At 44.7% G+C, this 15,215-nt stretch overlaps 2 protein-coding genes across 2 annotated transcripts; one reads left to right on the top strand and one right to left on the bottom strand.

Annotated features, from left to right (window-relative positions):
- Positions 1-14: 14 nt before the first annotated feature.
- LOC148644554 (lysosomal protective protein) lies at positions 15-8,105 on the top strand. The gene is made up of 11 exons (XM_088613903.1): positions 15-368; positions 1,314-1,425; positions 1,817-1,954; positions 2,326-2,484; positions 2,582-2,673; positions 2,922-3,006; positions 3,460-3,612; positions 4,274-4,395; positions 4,811-4,973; positions 5,482-5,571; positions 6,720-8,105. Exons 1-11 carry the CDS (start codon positions 205-207, stop codon positions 6,801-6,803), a joined length of 1,362 nt encoding a protein of 453 aa, XP_088470029.1. The 5' UTR covers positions 15-204; the 3' UTR covers positions 6,804-8,105.
- Positions 8,106-8,522: 417 nt separating this feature from the next.
- LOC148644555 (lysosomal protective protein-like) lies at positions 8,523-13,975 on the bottom strand. The gene is made up of 11 exons (XM_088613902.1): positions 13,770-13,975; positions 13,241-13,352; positions 12,736-12,870; positions 12,222-12,380; positions 11,907-11,998; positions 11,181-11,265; positions 10,534-10,683; positions 9,981-10,108; positions 9,249-9,411; positions 9,008-9,097; positions 8,523-8,769 (listed from the first exon to the last, which is right to left on the bottom strand). Exons 1-11 carry the CDS (start codon positions 13,934-13,936, stop codon positions 8,689-8,691), a joined length of 1,362 nt encoding a protein of 453 aa, XP_088470028.1. The 5' UTR covers positions 13,937-13,975; the 3' UTR covers positions 8,523-8,688.
- Positions 13,976-15,215: the final 1,240 nt, after the last annotated feature.

Genomic DNA, 15,215 nt, shown 5'->3' on the forward strand with positions numbered 1-15,215 from the left:
AGTCACGTGATTCAATACTCGTGACAGATCTGGGGGGGGGGGTTGTCATGTGACCCTTCAGCTCCAGGACTACAGCCGGTAGTTTCTGCCAACCAATTTGATTAGTATTGAACTGCATCCAAAGAAAAGACTTGATTCTCACTCCCCCCAAACCACTCCAGCTCTCTCTCTCTCTCTCTCTCTGTGTGTGAGTGCAATATAGACATGCTCTTCCGCAGCTTGGTCGTTTTAACAGCCTTGTGCTGCTCCGCTCAGTCCGTCTATGATCCAGATGAAGTGACCGATCTCCCCGGACAGTCCTTCACCCCAAACTTCAGGCAGTGGTCAGGGTACCTGAAAGCCAGCCCCGGGCAGTACCTGCACTACTGGTAAGACAGCCGCGCCACAGCAGAAGATGCAATATTTCGTTTTTCAACGTACGGTGAACACTACTCTAACTTCCTCGTCAGTTCACTTGTTAGTGAGAAAAGTTCTCTTGAACCGGACGAGAGCGGAAAAGGTAACGATGCTCAGTTTCGGAAAGAATTTATAACACGAATCTCTCCAACAAGGGCTCCTTTCTGGTTATATCCCCTTGTCCTCTGAGAAATCCCCAATTTCCAAATACCTGGACCGATTTGTGATTTTAATTGCAGGTGATTTGTTAAAACAGGTAATTTAGAAATCGTTTGAAATAAAATGATCCCTTTAGGACTTAAATTTAGCTCATTACGTGCTTAGGCGAGCAGTGACTTATAGGTGTTCACTATCTTCAGAAACGAGTGCAGTTGATCTCTAACAAATCAAGTTAGAGAAATATCATTTACGATTGTTCATAGATTTTATCCTGTTAAATTGACACTTTCTAGATTTGAACACGAGCGAGATGACTTATGTGCATTTTGTAATAATGAGAAGGAATCTTTGTTACATTTGTTAATATGCATATGCACAAAATTGTTTTGGATAGATTTGCAAAATGTTATTGCTAAACATTTAAAGGTAAATGTTAAATTGAGAGATTTTGATATTATTTTGTATTTTGTTTGACCTGATTTGGATGAAGGATATGTTTTTTGTATTTCTGATGCTTAAATAAAAACAACGTGAGTGAACGTGGTGTGTGCACATGTACTGGGGCTGTCTGGGACAACAGGTGAAGACCCCTTTGTTTCTCGCTATATTTTTAGCTTTTCAAATTGAAAATGTACCCCAATATGTGAATATTTTTATTGCTGAGTGGTAGGTAGTATAGTTCTGAAAATAACACTCAGATAAAAAATGAAGAGGGAGGTGTTGATTATAGCTGTTTTCTCCCTGTTTTGGCCTTGCAGGTTTGTGACGTCCCAGGGAGACCCAGCTAAAGACCCTCTTGTCCTGTGGTTGAATGGTGGTCCAGGCTGCAGTTCCCTGGACGGGTTTCTCTCAGAGAATGGGCCTTTCCACGTGAGCAATTTTTTTTTACCTCAGTGTTGAGCTCTCCCTCTGAGACTTGCTCAAAACTGCCCGCAAAACTCATGGTCGTCTTCTGCACTCGATCATTATCGCAGAGGACGCTTTTTTTTCCTTAGAGTTCTGCGGTCGTTCCAGATTTCATTTAGCTTGGAGACAAATTCACCTTCCAGGTTTTTGTTCCAGGCCTTCATAGATCCAACCTGAAAACGAAAAGAAGTCACAAAAGCAAGGAGACAATGAGAAGTGTAGAAATCAGCCGAACAGCCAATATTGCTAGCAACAGTTGTCTGGTGTAAATTCATACCTGTGCAGCTCACGGTCTAAAAATCAGTTCCTCTTCTACATTACCATTTGAGCTTCATTTGCCCATCCTTTCTGGCAGGTGACTGATGACGGAGCCACGCTGTACCTAAACGATTACAGCTGGAATAAAGCTGCCAATGTCTTGTATCTGGAATCTCCAGCTGGTGTGGGCTACTCCTATTCAGACGATAAGGACTACAGAACCAACGACGATGAGGTCAGTGCAGCCCGAGTTTAAGTAAATAAAAAGAACCTGATGCCAAAACGCAACAGTACCCTCTCGGTGTCTATGATGTAAAAGTCAAAATGCTGATTATTGTGGCTCTTGGACAGGGGTTAGCTCCTGGGTCCTAGGTTCGATGCAGGACAGGGGAATTCTGGGGACTTCTGGACATGTTCTCTCTGTGCTCATATGGATTTTCGCTGGGCGCTCCAGTTTCCTCTCACCTTTCAAAAACATGCTGGCTGGGGTAGCTGGTTATTGTGTCTGAGTACACATTTATATATATACTGTATTCCTGCTGTGCACCCTGTGCTTCCAGGATGGAGTCTGTTGCTCACAGCTGCCTGCTTCGTGTCTTCTGACAGGTGGCTGACAACAACTTCAAAGCCCTGCAGAGCTTCTTTACGAAATTTCCCAATTTCACCAAGAACGATTTCTACGTATTTGGCGAGAGCTACGGAGGGATATACGCACCCACCCTGAGCCTCAGGATTGCCAACAGCTCTGCCAAGATCAATTTGAAGGTATTGCCAAACGATGTGACCTCTGGGGGAGGGCGCTCTCCTAACAAGTTTCTAGCTAGTTCCTTATTTCCTATTCCTGCTCTTTTCCTCATTCTAGGGATTTGCAGTTGGCAATGGAATCAGCAGCTTTGACCTCAACTACCAGTCTCTTATCTACTTTGCGTACTACCATGGACTGTTTGGAGAAAAGTAAGCATCAGTTTTCTCATCATTGAGCTCAGGAAGTGAGGTCATCGCAGCTGTGCATTGTGGGTGGAGCCTTTCAATTTCACATGCCACTGCAATCAACAAAGAGATCCTCTTCGTCACTGGTACTAGCCACTGCATAACAAATAAAAAATCTCACACAACCAGAATGCAGGCATAGCAAAGGAGAGGACATCAACATCTAGATTAATGTTCTGTGTAAAGTGTGTATGTTTGCTTTCTTTCTGTAGACTGTGGGCTGACTTGAACAGCAACTGCTGCAAAGATGGGACATGTAACTTCTACAACAGCAGTGACACGGGCTGCATTCAGGCGGTATTGTCTCCCAGTTTCTTCCATAGTCCGTGAATAATAATACAGCATGGGAAGCATGAAGCACACCTGAAGAGAAAAGTGTAATTTTCCAACATCTGCCCCATTTAAAACAAAGGTCTGGATTCTTGATGCGCAGAAAACTCATTCTTAATGAGCTGGTGTTATTTTAGCTTTAAGGTTTCTGCCGAAAGGCAAGGCCGCATCACAACTCTTGGGGTCTTAGGTTCATTTCTGGTTTGGGGTACCTTCAGTGTGGAGCGTAAATGGTGACCCCCCCCCCCCCGGTGTGTGAATGCCCTGCAATGGACTGGTGTCCTGACCGCAGGGTATCCCACCTTGCCCCCATGGTCTGCCAGCTAAGGTTCCAGCTCAGCGTGACCACTGTATGTTGCGGACCAAGAGGTTGGAAGCGGATGGATGAAAGTTGAACAGCTTCTTCTGTCTTCTTGGCAGGTGGGCCGTGCGTTTAATATTATCTATGATTCTGGGCTGAACGATTATGCTCTGTATCTGGACTGCGCTGGCGGTGTGGGGACAGCTGCACGTTATCACAGGGACATGCAGAACCTCTTTCGGAACTACAGGCCGTACTGGGATACCAGTTTGGTAAGGAACTAACTTTCACATATTATATGACCTCTGTTTAGCTTCCGAGTTCTTCAAGCAGAAAGGTTATATGAGAAGAAGAACATTACAGCTACCTATGAGTACAGTTAAAGCATGTTATAGGTCTGCTGTGTCAAAAAGTCCTCAAGTGTAGGTTTTTATACATTAGGAGAGAAAAGATCAAATATAATAGTTGCACCAGGTTCCTAGTCCTGGTCCAGGAGACCCACTTACCTGCTGGGATTTGTGTCAGTCAAGCTCTCAGTTATGGAATTGAACCCTTAACTGACTTTAATAATACGATTAATTCCAACCGTTTGACTGTTTTCAGCTCTTGCAGAGGTTGGAGGTAACCTTTCAACAACTGCATTTCAGACTATAAGCAACACAAAATTCCACAACTTTTAAATAGGAAAAAAAAAAGCTTGGCAGTGTTCCAATCCAGCAAATTATTCATCCAATTAAGGCTTCGGTTTAGCAATAAAGCTCAAGCTTAATTAAACTAAAGTTCAAGCTAATTAAGATGGAATGCAAAAGCAGCAGGCGGGACTGGGAATTCCTGGGGTTAATTAATAGAGAATTAGCTGTCCAGTCTCCTCTCCGTTATTGGCAGTGTCTTTCAAGGGCATTGGCTCTTGTGAAGGAGTCTGTGTTCTTGCAGCTGGCTGTGAGAGAGGCTCCTCCCTGCATCAACAGTACCGCCCAGACCAGCTGGCTGAACCGGGGAGACGTGCGCAAGGCCTTGCACATCCCCGACACCCTGCCTCCCTGGGACATCTGCAGGTAAGCAGGGCTCTGCGTTTGCCCCCTCTGTAGAACCTGCAGTTATCTGTTACACCTCTGCAATCTGTAATCGCCAGTTGCCTGCGTCTCGGCTCAAACCTGTAACCAGACCTCAACCAAACGTGTATTGGCCCATTCCATTGTAAAACATTGACCTCTTGCGTTATCATGATGATGCAATTAGGGCAAGGTCATATCTGTTTAAGCACAGAACGTAAAAGGGCACACACTGCACGGGAATATTTCAAACACCAACATACAACGTATGCTGTGATGCCCAGTTGTATTTGAATGTCACACTCTTTCAGTTGGATTAAGAAGGCTGTCACAAGACGGATGGTCTGTCCTCTTTCTTCGATGAGCTAAGCCTGCTATGGTGCGATGGAGCTCTACAGTTGTAACTCCTGTGTTGTAGCGAGGAGGTGGGCAGCCATTACAAAATCCTGTACTCCACGGTGAGGGACGTCTACCTGAAGCTGCTGGGGCTGGGCCTTCGGGCGCTGGTGTACAACGGAGACACCGACATGGCCTGCAACTTCCTGGGTGACCAGTGGTTTGTGGAGCTGCTGAGCCAGAAGGTGAGCTGGCCGCTCGACTCAAAAGGATCGCTCATGGAAACGGCAGTCGGAGGAAATAAAATTCAGCTGCAGTGGGTGAAGCCGGAGCGAGTTGGCTTGCAGTCCACCTACAGTCTTAACCCTAGTTACAGACACCAAGCTGCTCTTCAGACAGGAAGTAATTGCATGAACAGTCAAACCGGTGATTTTGTCTCATCTTATTTTACTTAAAAGTGCAAAGTCATTTAGTCCTTGTCTGTGTCACTTGATTATTTTCGTGAGCGTTCCATCATCTTTGACTTTCGTCTTGACGTTTGTGGACGGAATGAACACCAGTGAAGCTTCACTGTATGAAAGTCGCCAAACACGCGTGCAAACTAATGACAAGAACTGGCAAAGCCTTGAAATCGGTTGATCAGGCAGACAAAATTCTATGGAAGTTACTCGTAATGCCGTCGTAATGGCATCTGGATGAATGCATGATCTGGCAGCGTTTTAATTTCTTTTTTTCTTTTTGTGTGCTAAACAGAAAACCACAGATTACCAGCCCTGGCTGTACGACCATCAGATTGCTGGGTTTTACCAGCAGTTCGGCAACATCACCTTCCTTACTGTGAAAGTGAGCACAACCGGCCTCTTACCGAGCTCTGTCGCTGTCCCTGGATCGCCCGGAGCTTTCCTTCATTTTTCTTTCTCCCCTTGAGACTGAGAACCGCAGCCTACTCCTGCTCCTCCCTGACCTGTGTGAATCCATCCCATAGCTCCGATTCTCAGGAAAGCTTTACCGGGATGTTGCTGCAAAACGTAACTGCTACACAAGATGTTATCATGACATTTGCTTTAGCACCATTTATAGCGCTTGGTATGATGTGGTGCTAAAGCTAATGTCAAAAGGCATCATGCCTGTGATTATAACATCTCCGTCCTTCGGATGAGACGTAAAACCGAGGTCCTGACTCTCTGTGGTCATTAAAAATCCCAGGGTGTTTCTCAAAAAGAGCGGGGGTGTAACCCCGGCATCCTGGCCAAATGTCCCATTGGCCCTTACCAATCATGGCCTCCTAATAATCCCAATCTATGAATTGGCTTCATTACTCTGCTCTCCTCCCCACTGATAGCTGATGTGTGGTGAGCGTTCTGGCGCACTATGGCTGCCGTCGCATCATCCAGGCGGGGCTGCACATTGGTGGTGGTGGAGGGGAGCCCCCATTACCTGTAAAGGGCTTTGAGTGGAGTGTCCAGAAAAGCGCTATATAAGTGTAAGCAATTATTATTATTATTATTATTATTATCTCATGTGGCAGTTATGCAGTAACATTCCAGTGTTACCTGAGTCTGTTTCCTCCAGAAGCTCGTTCTCTTGCTGGGTAATCGGACTGACGAGCTTCTTCACTCTTGTTCCAGTTGAGCCCCTTTCCCATCTTTCTTTCCTTCGTTGTTTTCAGTCTGAAAACTCTGTAACAGCCATCTTCCCACAGGCTCTCAGGCTCCTCAACACCCTGGAATCTACTTGCGCCCACCCCAATTCCAGAAACAGGGTTTAAATCCCCCCAGTGTGTTGTGTAGATTGTATTATGTATTTACACTATCTGCACTTTGCACTATGTGTATCCTGTCTACAATGTCTATGTCAGTGTCCCGTCTGTCCTGCCTGTATTTGCACCGTGGACGAGGAGGAACAATATTTCGTTCCACTGTATACATGTATATGGCTGGAATGACAAATAAACTTGAACTTGTCTGTGGTTCTCACCTTTTCTCCCCCAGGGTGCTGGACACATGGTTCCACAGTGGGCACCAGGGCCAGCCTTACACATGTTCCAGTCCTTCCTGGCCAACGCCCCTTACTGAGCTGGCCTGCTGTCCTGCACTGGGACATTCTCACCAGGGGCCTTTATCAGCGATCAATTCCAGTGATCAACTGATCAGCAAACTAAGAAAGCGTGGCTGCCAGAACAAACCAAAGATTGTATAATTTTGTCTGAAACTGTTTTATCAGTAGGAAGGGTAAATATTTCTGTGAGCCCTTTCAGCCTTATTATAAGGAACTATTTCCAGAAAGAAAACCTTATGTTCGTACACTTTGGGGATAAAAATAGGTAAAAATCACTTTTTTTGTAAACTGATCTTTGGTCCAAGTAATGTGTTGAAATCCTCTTAATCATCACATCTCATGCAAAGAGGGTGAAAATAAAATGTTTAGAAAGTCATTAAAAACATTGTCATTTTTAATAGTTGTTTCTTGCAGGAAATCTTTATGTGAATTATTTCAGGTAGTAATTAAAGGTGTATTTTGCTGTTTATTTGACGTGTAATCTTAGAGGTACATTGATTCTACTCTTAATATACCTCCATGTTAAGATCCTACACTTAAAGATGTAATAGTAAAATGACTGTAGTACATAGTTAAAATTCAGGTATGAATTCTATTGAGTTTTATTGTTTGTTGCGCCTGTGTAAAATTGAATAATTCTCTTCTCAAAAATGTCTGTTTGTTTGGGACTTTATAAATATGCAACTTTTATACACTTCCTTTCAATTCATGAGTTGAGTTGTGCATACATGTAAACTCATTGCACTTGTCCTGTTCAATACATGTTGACTGTTTTGTTTTGTTAAAATATGCTTCAGACTTGTGCACTCAAACACACTGAAAGTTTGGGGAGTGCAGTAATATTACATTTTTAAGGTGCTCCATTTTTCTTCCACCTCCTAGTGATGGATAGGTTTGTTGGTGTCTCTAAATTTTTCTAATCTCTCTAAACTGTGTGTTTGACCTGCAAAGGACTAGCATCCTGTTGAAGGTGTGGTCCCATCTCACGATTCTGGGATTGACGTGACCTGTTGCAGGAATATTGGTAATAATCAGTCGGCACTGTTATAGCACTTTTCTGAAAGGGAATGCCAGATCATGTTTATTAAAATTTTAGCTCAGCACTGAAAAAGGCATATCTACGGGGGGAAAAAAGTGAGTAGAAAGAGAATGTGATTAAATTTTATTGATTGCTACTTTTTATTTAGTGCCGTCAGACATTCCTATGACAATACCTCTGATTGACTGCAGTTCAGTATTTTTGCTTAACATACCACTGGTCTGTCTGTTGCAATATTTGTATTCTCTTTTTCTAATAAAGGTTTGATCGTCTTTCTGAATGAGTGTTTTTATTAATTTAAGACATAGGAGAACAATAGAGTACAGGCATAATCTTGTGGAATTGAAAGAGATTTGATTTATTGTGTTACTAAGTTTTCTCTTTGTTTTTAAATAAAAAAACAGGTTATGATCCCCCGATTGCAGTAGTAAAGCCCTTCAGCATCTTGTTCCTAATGGACCGTGTGGATGACAGTAATGTGGAGTGCTCTTGTCCAGCCACAGTGGGGTTCTCAGGATCCATCTGAGTAAATGAGAGGAGCAGCAAGTGATTTAGCCTCCAGCCATCTAAAATGTCAGTAATGCAAATCTAAGGATTTTAAGGATTGTCTGTTCTGGGATCCCCTTAATTGTAGAAAAAGCTGTGTTGCAGCTCAGCAATTTAAAAGACGTGCAGTAAAGGAAAAAAAAAAAACAAGTCTCATTTGTATTTCAACTTTAATTGCCGGTACACAATGATTTCTGGAGTTGTTATTATATACAGAAATGACAGAAACGGATTATGTACATGATTTTTTTTTCTTTAAATTGATCATACATTTTGATTAGGATGGCCTGTATCTACAGAAGCAGCATTAGTTAACGTCAGTAGGAGTTGGAGAGGAAGTTCTGGAACATCTGCAGAGCTGGTCCCGGTTTGTACTGGGGGACCATGTGGCCAGAACCCTGTGAGACGAGACAGAAAGCAGAAGCCTGAGTCAAGGTGTGGCAGTGGAATCCTTGCTGTGCATGTAGAGAAGTAATGTACAGTGCTATACACATCTGTTACTGAATGGCCACTATCCTATTCTTAGTGGGCCTTATATAAGAGCTGAAATGCAACCTGAATGATTGAGACATGTTTGACTTAATAGCAGAGGTGACTCAAAACCACCAGCTTGGTAATGCATACAGCTTGGCCTACCTTGACAGTGAGGAATGTGATCTTCTCATACTGTTCCACATAGCCTGCAATCTGGTCATTGTAAAACCAAGGCTTGTACTGGCTCACGAGCTGCAAAATAAGAAGTCACCCATGTGAGCTCATATCAGTCCAGGGCCCATCACCACTCAAAAGCCCATGATGACAGATCCCAAGACAGAAGAGACCTTCAACCCTATAAAATTCCAGGACCGGGACGCCTTGGCGTTTCTGAAGCTCATACCTGCTGGTTAAGGGATTCCACGAACCACTTGGCCCCAATGAAGTTGCAGGCCATGTCCACGTCTCCGTTGTACACCAGCAGCTGCAGGTTCTTCTGGAGGAGGTCCTGGTAGAACGAGGTCATGTCCTGGTAGGTCCTCTGATACAGGGAGCCCACCGTATGGCTGTGAGCAGGAGAAGAGAGCCACTGCTTTCAGCTTAAACCCTTCAGCACGTGGGACATTCACTTGCCTTCCTGGTTTTGTGATTTGGGTTGACAGATGGGGTATAGGGCACGTCGCGGCAGTTAGCACCGCTTGATCCTGGGATCGGTTCAGGAATTGGAGCAACTTCTGTGTTGGTTTTTGTGTAGTTTACTCATACTATTGCCCATCTGTGTGGGATTTTCCCAGGAAGCTCAGATTACCTCCCAGCCCCGAAAGAAAGACTGATTGGTGTCTCTACGTTGTCACCGTATGCTAGTGTGTGTGGGTCGCACATGTGGGGGTACAGTCCTGCCTTACACCATTTGCTTCCAGGATAGGCTCCATATTGCCATGACCCTTAGCCGTACAAGAATGGAGGGATCGATCGACTGGTAATCAAACATAGCTAGAAACTCAGAAGCTGCTTTCTTCAAGTGTTATTCTGCATGAACACATGTGCAAGTTAGTGCCTGTTCTTTCACATTTCCTTAGCTGAATGCAGCTGACTTCAAAGCTGTTGTTTGTGTGTGCTGAGAGAGGATCCTGACCTGCACAGCTCCCAGGTCTGCACGAAGCTGGGGATGTGCAGAGCTGCGCGCACTGCTGGGGTGTTCAGCCAGTAATACATTGCTGTGCCGTTAATACAGCGAGGGTCTCCAGGGATGGAGGCCTCCACCTGAGAGAGAGCAGGGAAAACAGCAGAGGACAGGAGAGCAGATTTTTACTGTGCCTTCTGCACAGTCCCAGACGGCTGCACAATAACAGCACATCCTGCTGTACAGCAAATTTTCCTATTCTAAACCTTTTCTGTTTTCAGCCAACACGGCCCATCTTCTCAAGGCATGAACAGTGTGCTGTTTCCATGCAGAGGAACTTTTTTAATTGCACCGCTATTTCAATATTGTTTGCACGGGTCTCTAAAATGAAGAATTGTCGGTACCTTACACTATATAAAAGTAGTTTATGCTACAACATTAACCAGTACTTCTATACTGAAATCTGTTTCTGTTGCTGCATGATGTGCTCTAGAAACTAAGGCTGACTATAACACTGCAGAAGTTTTGGGAGAGGGCCTGTAGAAAGCTAGGCAGAGAGACTCACAGGGGCCTGGAAACGGAAATTGTAATTGCGGAAGAGGTTGGAGGTATCGGCAGCATAGAGACCGCTGTACCCTGCGCCACCATAGCACTCAGAGTACAGGTCGTAGATATTGAGGCCGATGTCCTGGATTTCATAGAGAGCCTGATACACCTGCAACACAAAGACACGCAGAAAGGTAACCATGGGAACAAAAGAACAGCTACATACAAGAGGAGGCCCATCCAGCCCCTGTGGTAGTTGGTAGTTAGGCTTCAACAACATGGTTGGGTAACAAGTTCCATGCTCCCACAACCCTTTGCATAAAGAAATGCCTCCAATGCTCACCTTTTAAAGCACTTCCAAGTTAGTTCACAAAACAATGTGCTTATTCCTCTGTGGAAAGCAGTGAGAAATCTCACATGTGTTGTTTCTCTTAGCTTGTACAGCTAATCCAAGAACCTACACGGACCTCATTAGAATAACACATGGTAGACCTCCCAGTTTTGATAATGATCCTCCAAGGAAATGAGCGCCTGACTCTTTTCTGTTGACTGAAGATGGAAACAAACACCCGAGCACGTGCCAGCCTGCAGACAAGCATCTCCTCCTGCAGGGAAAATCCTCCACTGAAAAAGGTGAACGAGAAGAGAAAGGAAGAGGAGACGTACCGCGTCCTGGCAGTTGCTGTTGGAGCTGCTGTAGAAGTTGCAGGAGTCTCCAGAGCAGCAGTACTGGTTCAGTGTGCTCCACAGGCTGGGCACAACAAGAAACACACACTCAATCACTCAGACACAAACCTCCTGAGCATAACGTTAAGTTGCCCAGTTTTCTGCTTTCATCCCTGGGAAGCTTAAGCACAGACAGGCGGGAACCTGGACTCATATCAGCTTTTTTGAAATGAAGGTAGTGTAGATATCCCTTGAAGTAATAGGCCACTGTCCTGTCCGTTAGCATTACACTTCCTTCATGTTAGTGCTCTGCAGAGACAGTTGTGTCACAGCACTGTGGAGGATGCTTGGTGATTGTCTGAATACCGCAGTATTGTTACTGCGAGGTATAAGTGCAATGTGTGTTGGTTCAGGAGACCCTCAGTCTGGAGGACTTGCACACACCTGCTGAGCTCTTTAATTAAACAAATCTTTAACCGAACAACCCAGAAGATGCTTGGCAACAACCTTTACAAGTCTGGTTTTTCCCACTTAATCATTGGAGATTTTACGTTACTTAAGAAACACAACAGTTTAAAAGGCAGCCGCCTGCATGTGTAGAGAATGAAAATGTTGACTCTGTGAAGGGTTCAACTATTTACTGCAAAAAAAAACAGCAAACCAGGACAAGGATTGGGGAACCCTGTCTGGTAATCAGTTAAGCGGGGCACTGGAAATGCTACTTACTTGTCTCCGAAAAGGCCATGATAGTATCCGAAGTAGACAAGGGACTGGTCATTGAGAGCATAGCTGGTCATTCCATTGCCTACGCCCATTCCCTTGAAGAAAGATACAAGAACCACAACACTCTTTACTCTCTCCCTTCAGCCCAGGCAGAACGAGGCTCAGGCACTGCTGAGCTGCTGGGAGGTTTCTATCTCATGGTTAAAACAAAATACAAAAGAAAACCCTTTTTTTTTTCACCGGCTGGTAAAAAGAAAGATTGGACGGAACGGTAGCATTTAACTGCCACGCACGAGGGGGCAGGCCCGAGGGCCTTACCTTTAAGTTGATGCTGTTGGAGCTGCTGGCGATTTTCTGGGTGAGGGTGGGCGCGTAGATCCCCCCATAACTCTCTCCGAAGACATAGAAGTTGTTGCCGGCAAAGGAGGGGAACTTGGAGAAGAAATCCAGCAGGGCCTGGTAGTTGTCTGCAGCCACCTGGTGTGAGAAGTTAAAGAGAGTGGTCAAGGCACTAGGTTCGCACTGCTGTCTCACATCTCTGGTGTGCTTGTCTTTGAATCTGATATTTATCCTTCTGTGGGGGTTTTTTGCCCCTTTGCTGTGTGATTTCTGTCTGCGGGCACCAGTTCTGGCACCACTCAGAGACATACTGTACAGATCAATGGGTGTTTCTAAGCTGTTACTGTCTGTGTTAATTGGTGTTTCTAAACTGTCTGTGTGTACAGTATGTGCTCATTTGCATTCCTAAACTGGTGCTGTATGCGTGTGTGTATCGATGGGCATTTCTGAATTGCCCGCAGTGCCAGCCCTTTCCCCAGTGCTCCCCTCTGACCTGCGGGTCGCTGGTCTGGTAGTTCTGACTGGTGGAGTAGGAGAAGCCCACGCCGGCCGGAGACTCCAGGTACAGAACATTGGCCAGCTTGTTCCAGCTGTACGGGTTCATGTAAACAGTGCCGTCATCGTTCAGCTGAGGAGGAGAGGAGGGAGGCGAGTCAAAACGAGCTTCCGTCAGTCCCAAAGCTGGGAAAACCTGCATTTCTGGAGCAGCAAGAACAGCAGCTCCCAGGAACAGATCCATTGGTCGATCACAAGATTAATGCAGCTTGGGGATGAGAGTATAGACTAACAATCTTGAGCATGCAGATATAATACATACCGCGGGAAGGTTCTTAGACTTCAATATTAAACTGTGAAGTGTAGATGATCTTTCTAGCTAGATTGAGACACTCCATTCGAATCTTAAGCTTCAGAAGTGAGTTCGTATGAACACCCTCCTCTGTGAGGCCTGCTCTACGATTCCAGGCCCTGTTTTGCAGCACTATCAGAGCAGGACTCACATGGAAAGGGCCATTCTCCGACAGCATCCCATCCATAGAGCTGCAGCCAGGACCTCCGTTCAACCACAGGATCAGGGGATCTGTAGAGGGGTTGTTCTGGGATTCCACAAACCTGTGGGGACAAACTCTGACACTGAGCACCCAGCCTTTCCCTCCGGAAGACACTCAGTTTAGTCTTTTTGAAGGGAAGCAACGAATAAAGACGTGCACTGGCTTTAAGGCTACAAACCATTATAAGACATTAAATCATTAAGACATACATAACATTAAAGGGCTGATAGACACAATTGTTTGAACAGTAAATATAAGACCAAAAGCATCCTGACGCTCTCAGCTTTCCTTGCAAAGTTTTCAATAAGAGAGAATAAAGTCACAAACCAATTTCTAAGGAAAAAGAGACAGAAGGTACACCCACAAGAAATAAACCGAGACTAGACAGGCACCAGATCTATTTTCGGAGCTGATGTTGTGCATGGAAACGAGGAAAGGCATATGGAAATCACCAGGAAAGGAGCTATTGGGTTCTCACCAGTAATGGAAGTAGTTGCCGGACCCAGCCTGGAGATATCCGGAGTAGTGCTTGAAGTTGGGGGTCTCTGACAGCCCCGGGAGTGAGGTCACCAGGTCAGGAGCGTACTGACCCCAGCAGCCCAGCAGGCACAGAGTGGCCACGAGCAAACTGCACTTCACGAACATCTTCTCTCAGACGGTCGCCTTCAGGTACACTCCCCCTCCTGTGCTCCGGCTTTTATACCCACTCACCTCTCCTCTTATCTGGGCCAAGATAAGAGACTTCAGTGCTATCGCAAGCTGGGCTGTTCTTGGTGAGGCAAACAAGAAACCTTTCTGCTTGTACTTGTTTATAAACACACCAAGGTGGGACACAGGATAACCTGCCTGTTTCAGCGGCACGTGTCGTGCTCTTAAAAACAAGAGCGCCACTAAACGTTGGAGCTAATTTCTCATGTTTAGGATTTCTTTAGAGAAATCCATGATTGTACTATAGATCATAGATTAATAATTATAAAATGTCTTACATTTATGGAGCACTTTTCCTTCAAAGCCCAAAGCTCTTTACCTACAGTACTTGGGGAGACTAACCTTCATTTAACAGTGCAGCCCCACTACATAGCAGATCAGGTGAGACCCTGCTTCACTAGTCGGATTAATGGGGAATTTTAGAAAGGTCCAATTGTACAATTCCAGAAAGCAATGAAGCTGAGAGGCATTAAAATGCAACAAATCAGTATCAGGACCAGTAGCAATGATCACATTTGGAATATGTACTGGAAGTGCAGGCAGGTTAAATTATGTGATCACAAGCAGAGCAAAGACGCCCATATGAAAAGAAACAAAGGCCAGATATGTCTTGCTAAAATTGCAAGTCCTGGAATGAGCAAAGACCATCTTCATTAAAACTACCTGCAAGAATGAAAACCCCTTTATTTCTCCAAGGCGGTGAGACAAAGGAATTACCTGCAGAATGGGAGCAATATTTTGGGGGATTTCCCAAATCTCTGTACTACACGCCACATTGTAATTATGTGCGCAATTATGGGGCCAAAAGCACAATCTAGAATGTTGAAGGGAAACTCCTTACATCTCAATGTCATATGATTTAATGCTAATTAAATTTCCATTTAGTCTATAGATCAATGAGTCTTTCTTTAAGTAGGTGCCAAAATACAGGAGTGGTAGGATTAAACCACACAGATCAATCTCTACAACACAAATTATCTCAGCAGCCTAAAAGGGGGAGTGGATGTCAGAACAGAACTTATTCAGTGGTTAATTACAAGTTTAATTAAAGTGGTTGACTGTAAAACAACGAAGAGCAAATCTTAAGCCGAGGAACCTGAAGTCTTTGATCAGCTGATTGGAGAGTAGCAGGTTTACTCCAGATCAGAAAATTTGCTGGCTGTATTGTAGAATTGGACCGATTTATTTTACCAAGACAGGAAATGTATTAAAAAGC

Source organism: Lepisosteus platostomus, chromosome 20 (assembly GCF_059453375.1).
Source record: "Lepisosteus platostomus isolate fLepPlt1 chromosome 20, fLepPlt1.hap1, whole genome shotgun sequence".
NCBI classification, from domain to species: Eukaryota; Metazoa; Chordata; class Actinopteri; order Semionotiformes; family Lepisosteidae; genus Lepisosteus; species Lepisosteus platostomus.

Bases quoted from the DNA above. Each gene is read 5' to 3' on its own strand.
- LOC148644554 (XM_088613903.1), top strand. From the start codon at position 205: ATGCTCTTCCGCAGCTTGGTCGTTTTAACAGCCTTGTGCTGCTCCGCT. The intron at 1,426-1,816 runs GTGAGCAATTTT...CCTTTCTGGCAG, and splicing joins CAGAGAATGGGCCTTTCCAC to GTGACTGATGACGGAGCCAC. The intron at 4,974-5,481 runs GTGAGCTGGCCG...TGTGCTAAACAG, and splicing joins TGGAGCTGCTGAGCCAGAAG to AAAACCACAGATTACCAGCC.
- LOC148644555 (XM_088613902.1), bottom strand. From the start codon at position 13,936: ATGTTCGTGAAGTGCAGTTTGCTCGTGGCCACTCTGTGCCTGCTGGGC. The intron at 12,381-12,735 runs GTCAGAGGGGAG...TTCTCACACCAG, and splicing joins ACCAGACCAGCGACCCGCAG to GTGGCTGCAGACAACTACCA. The intron at 8,770-9,007 runs GTAGGCCAAGCT...CTCGTCTCACAG, and splicing joins TCACATTCCTCACTGTCAAG to GGTTCTGGCCACATGGTCCC.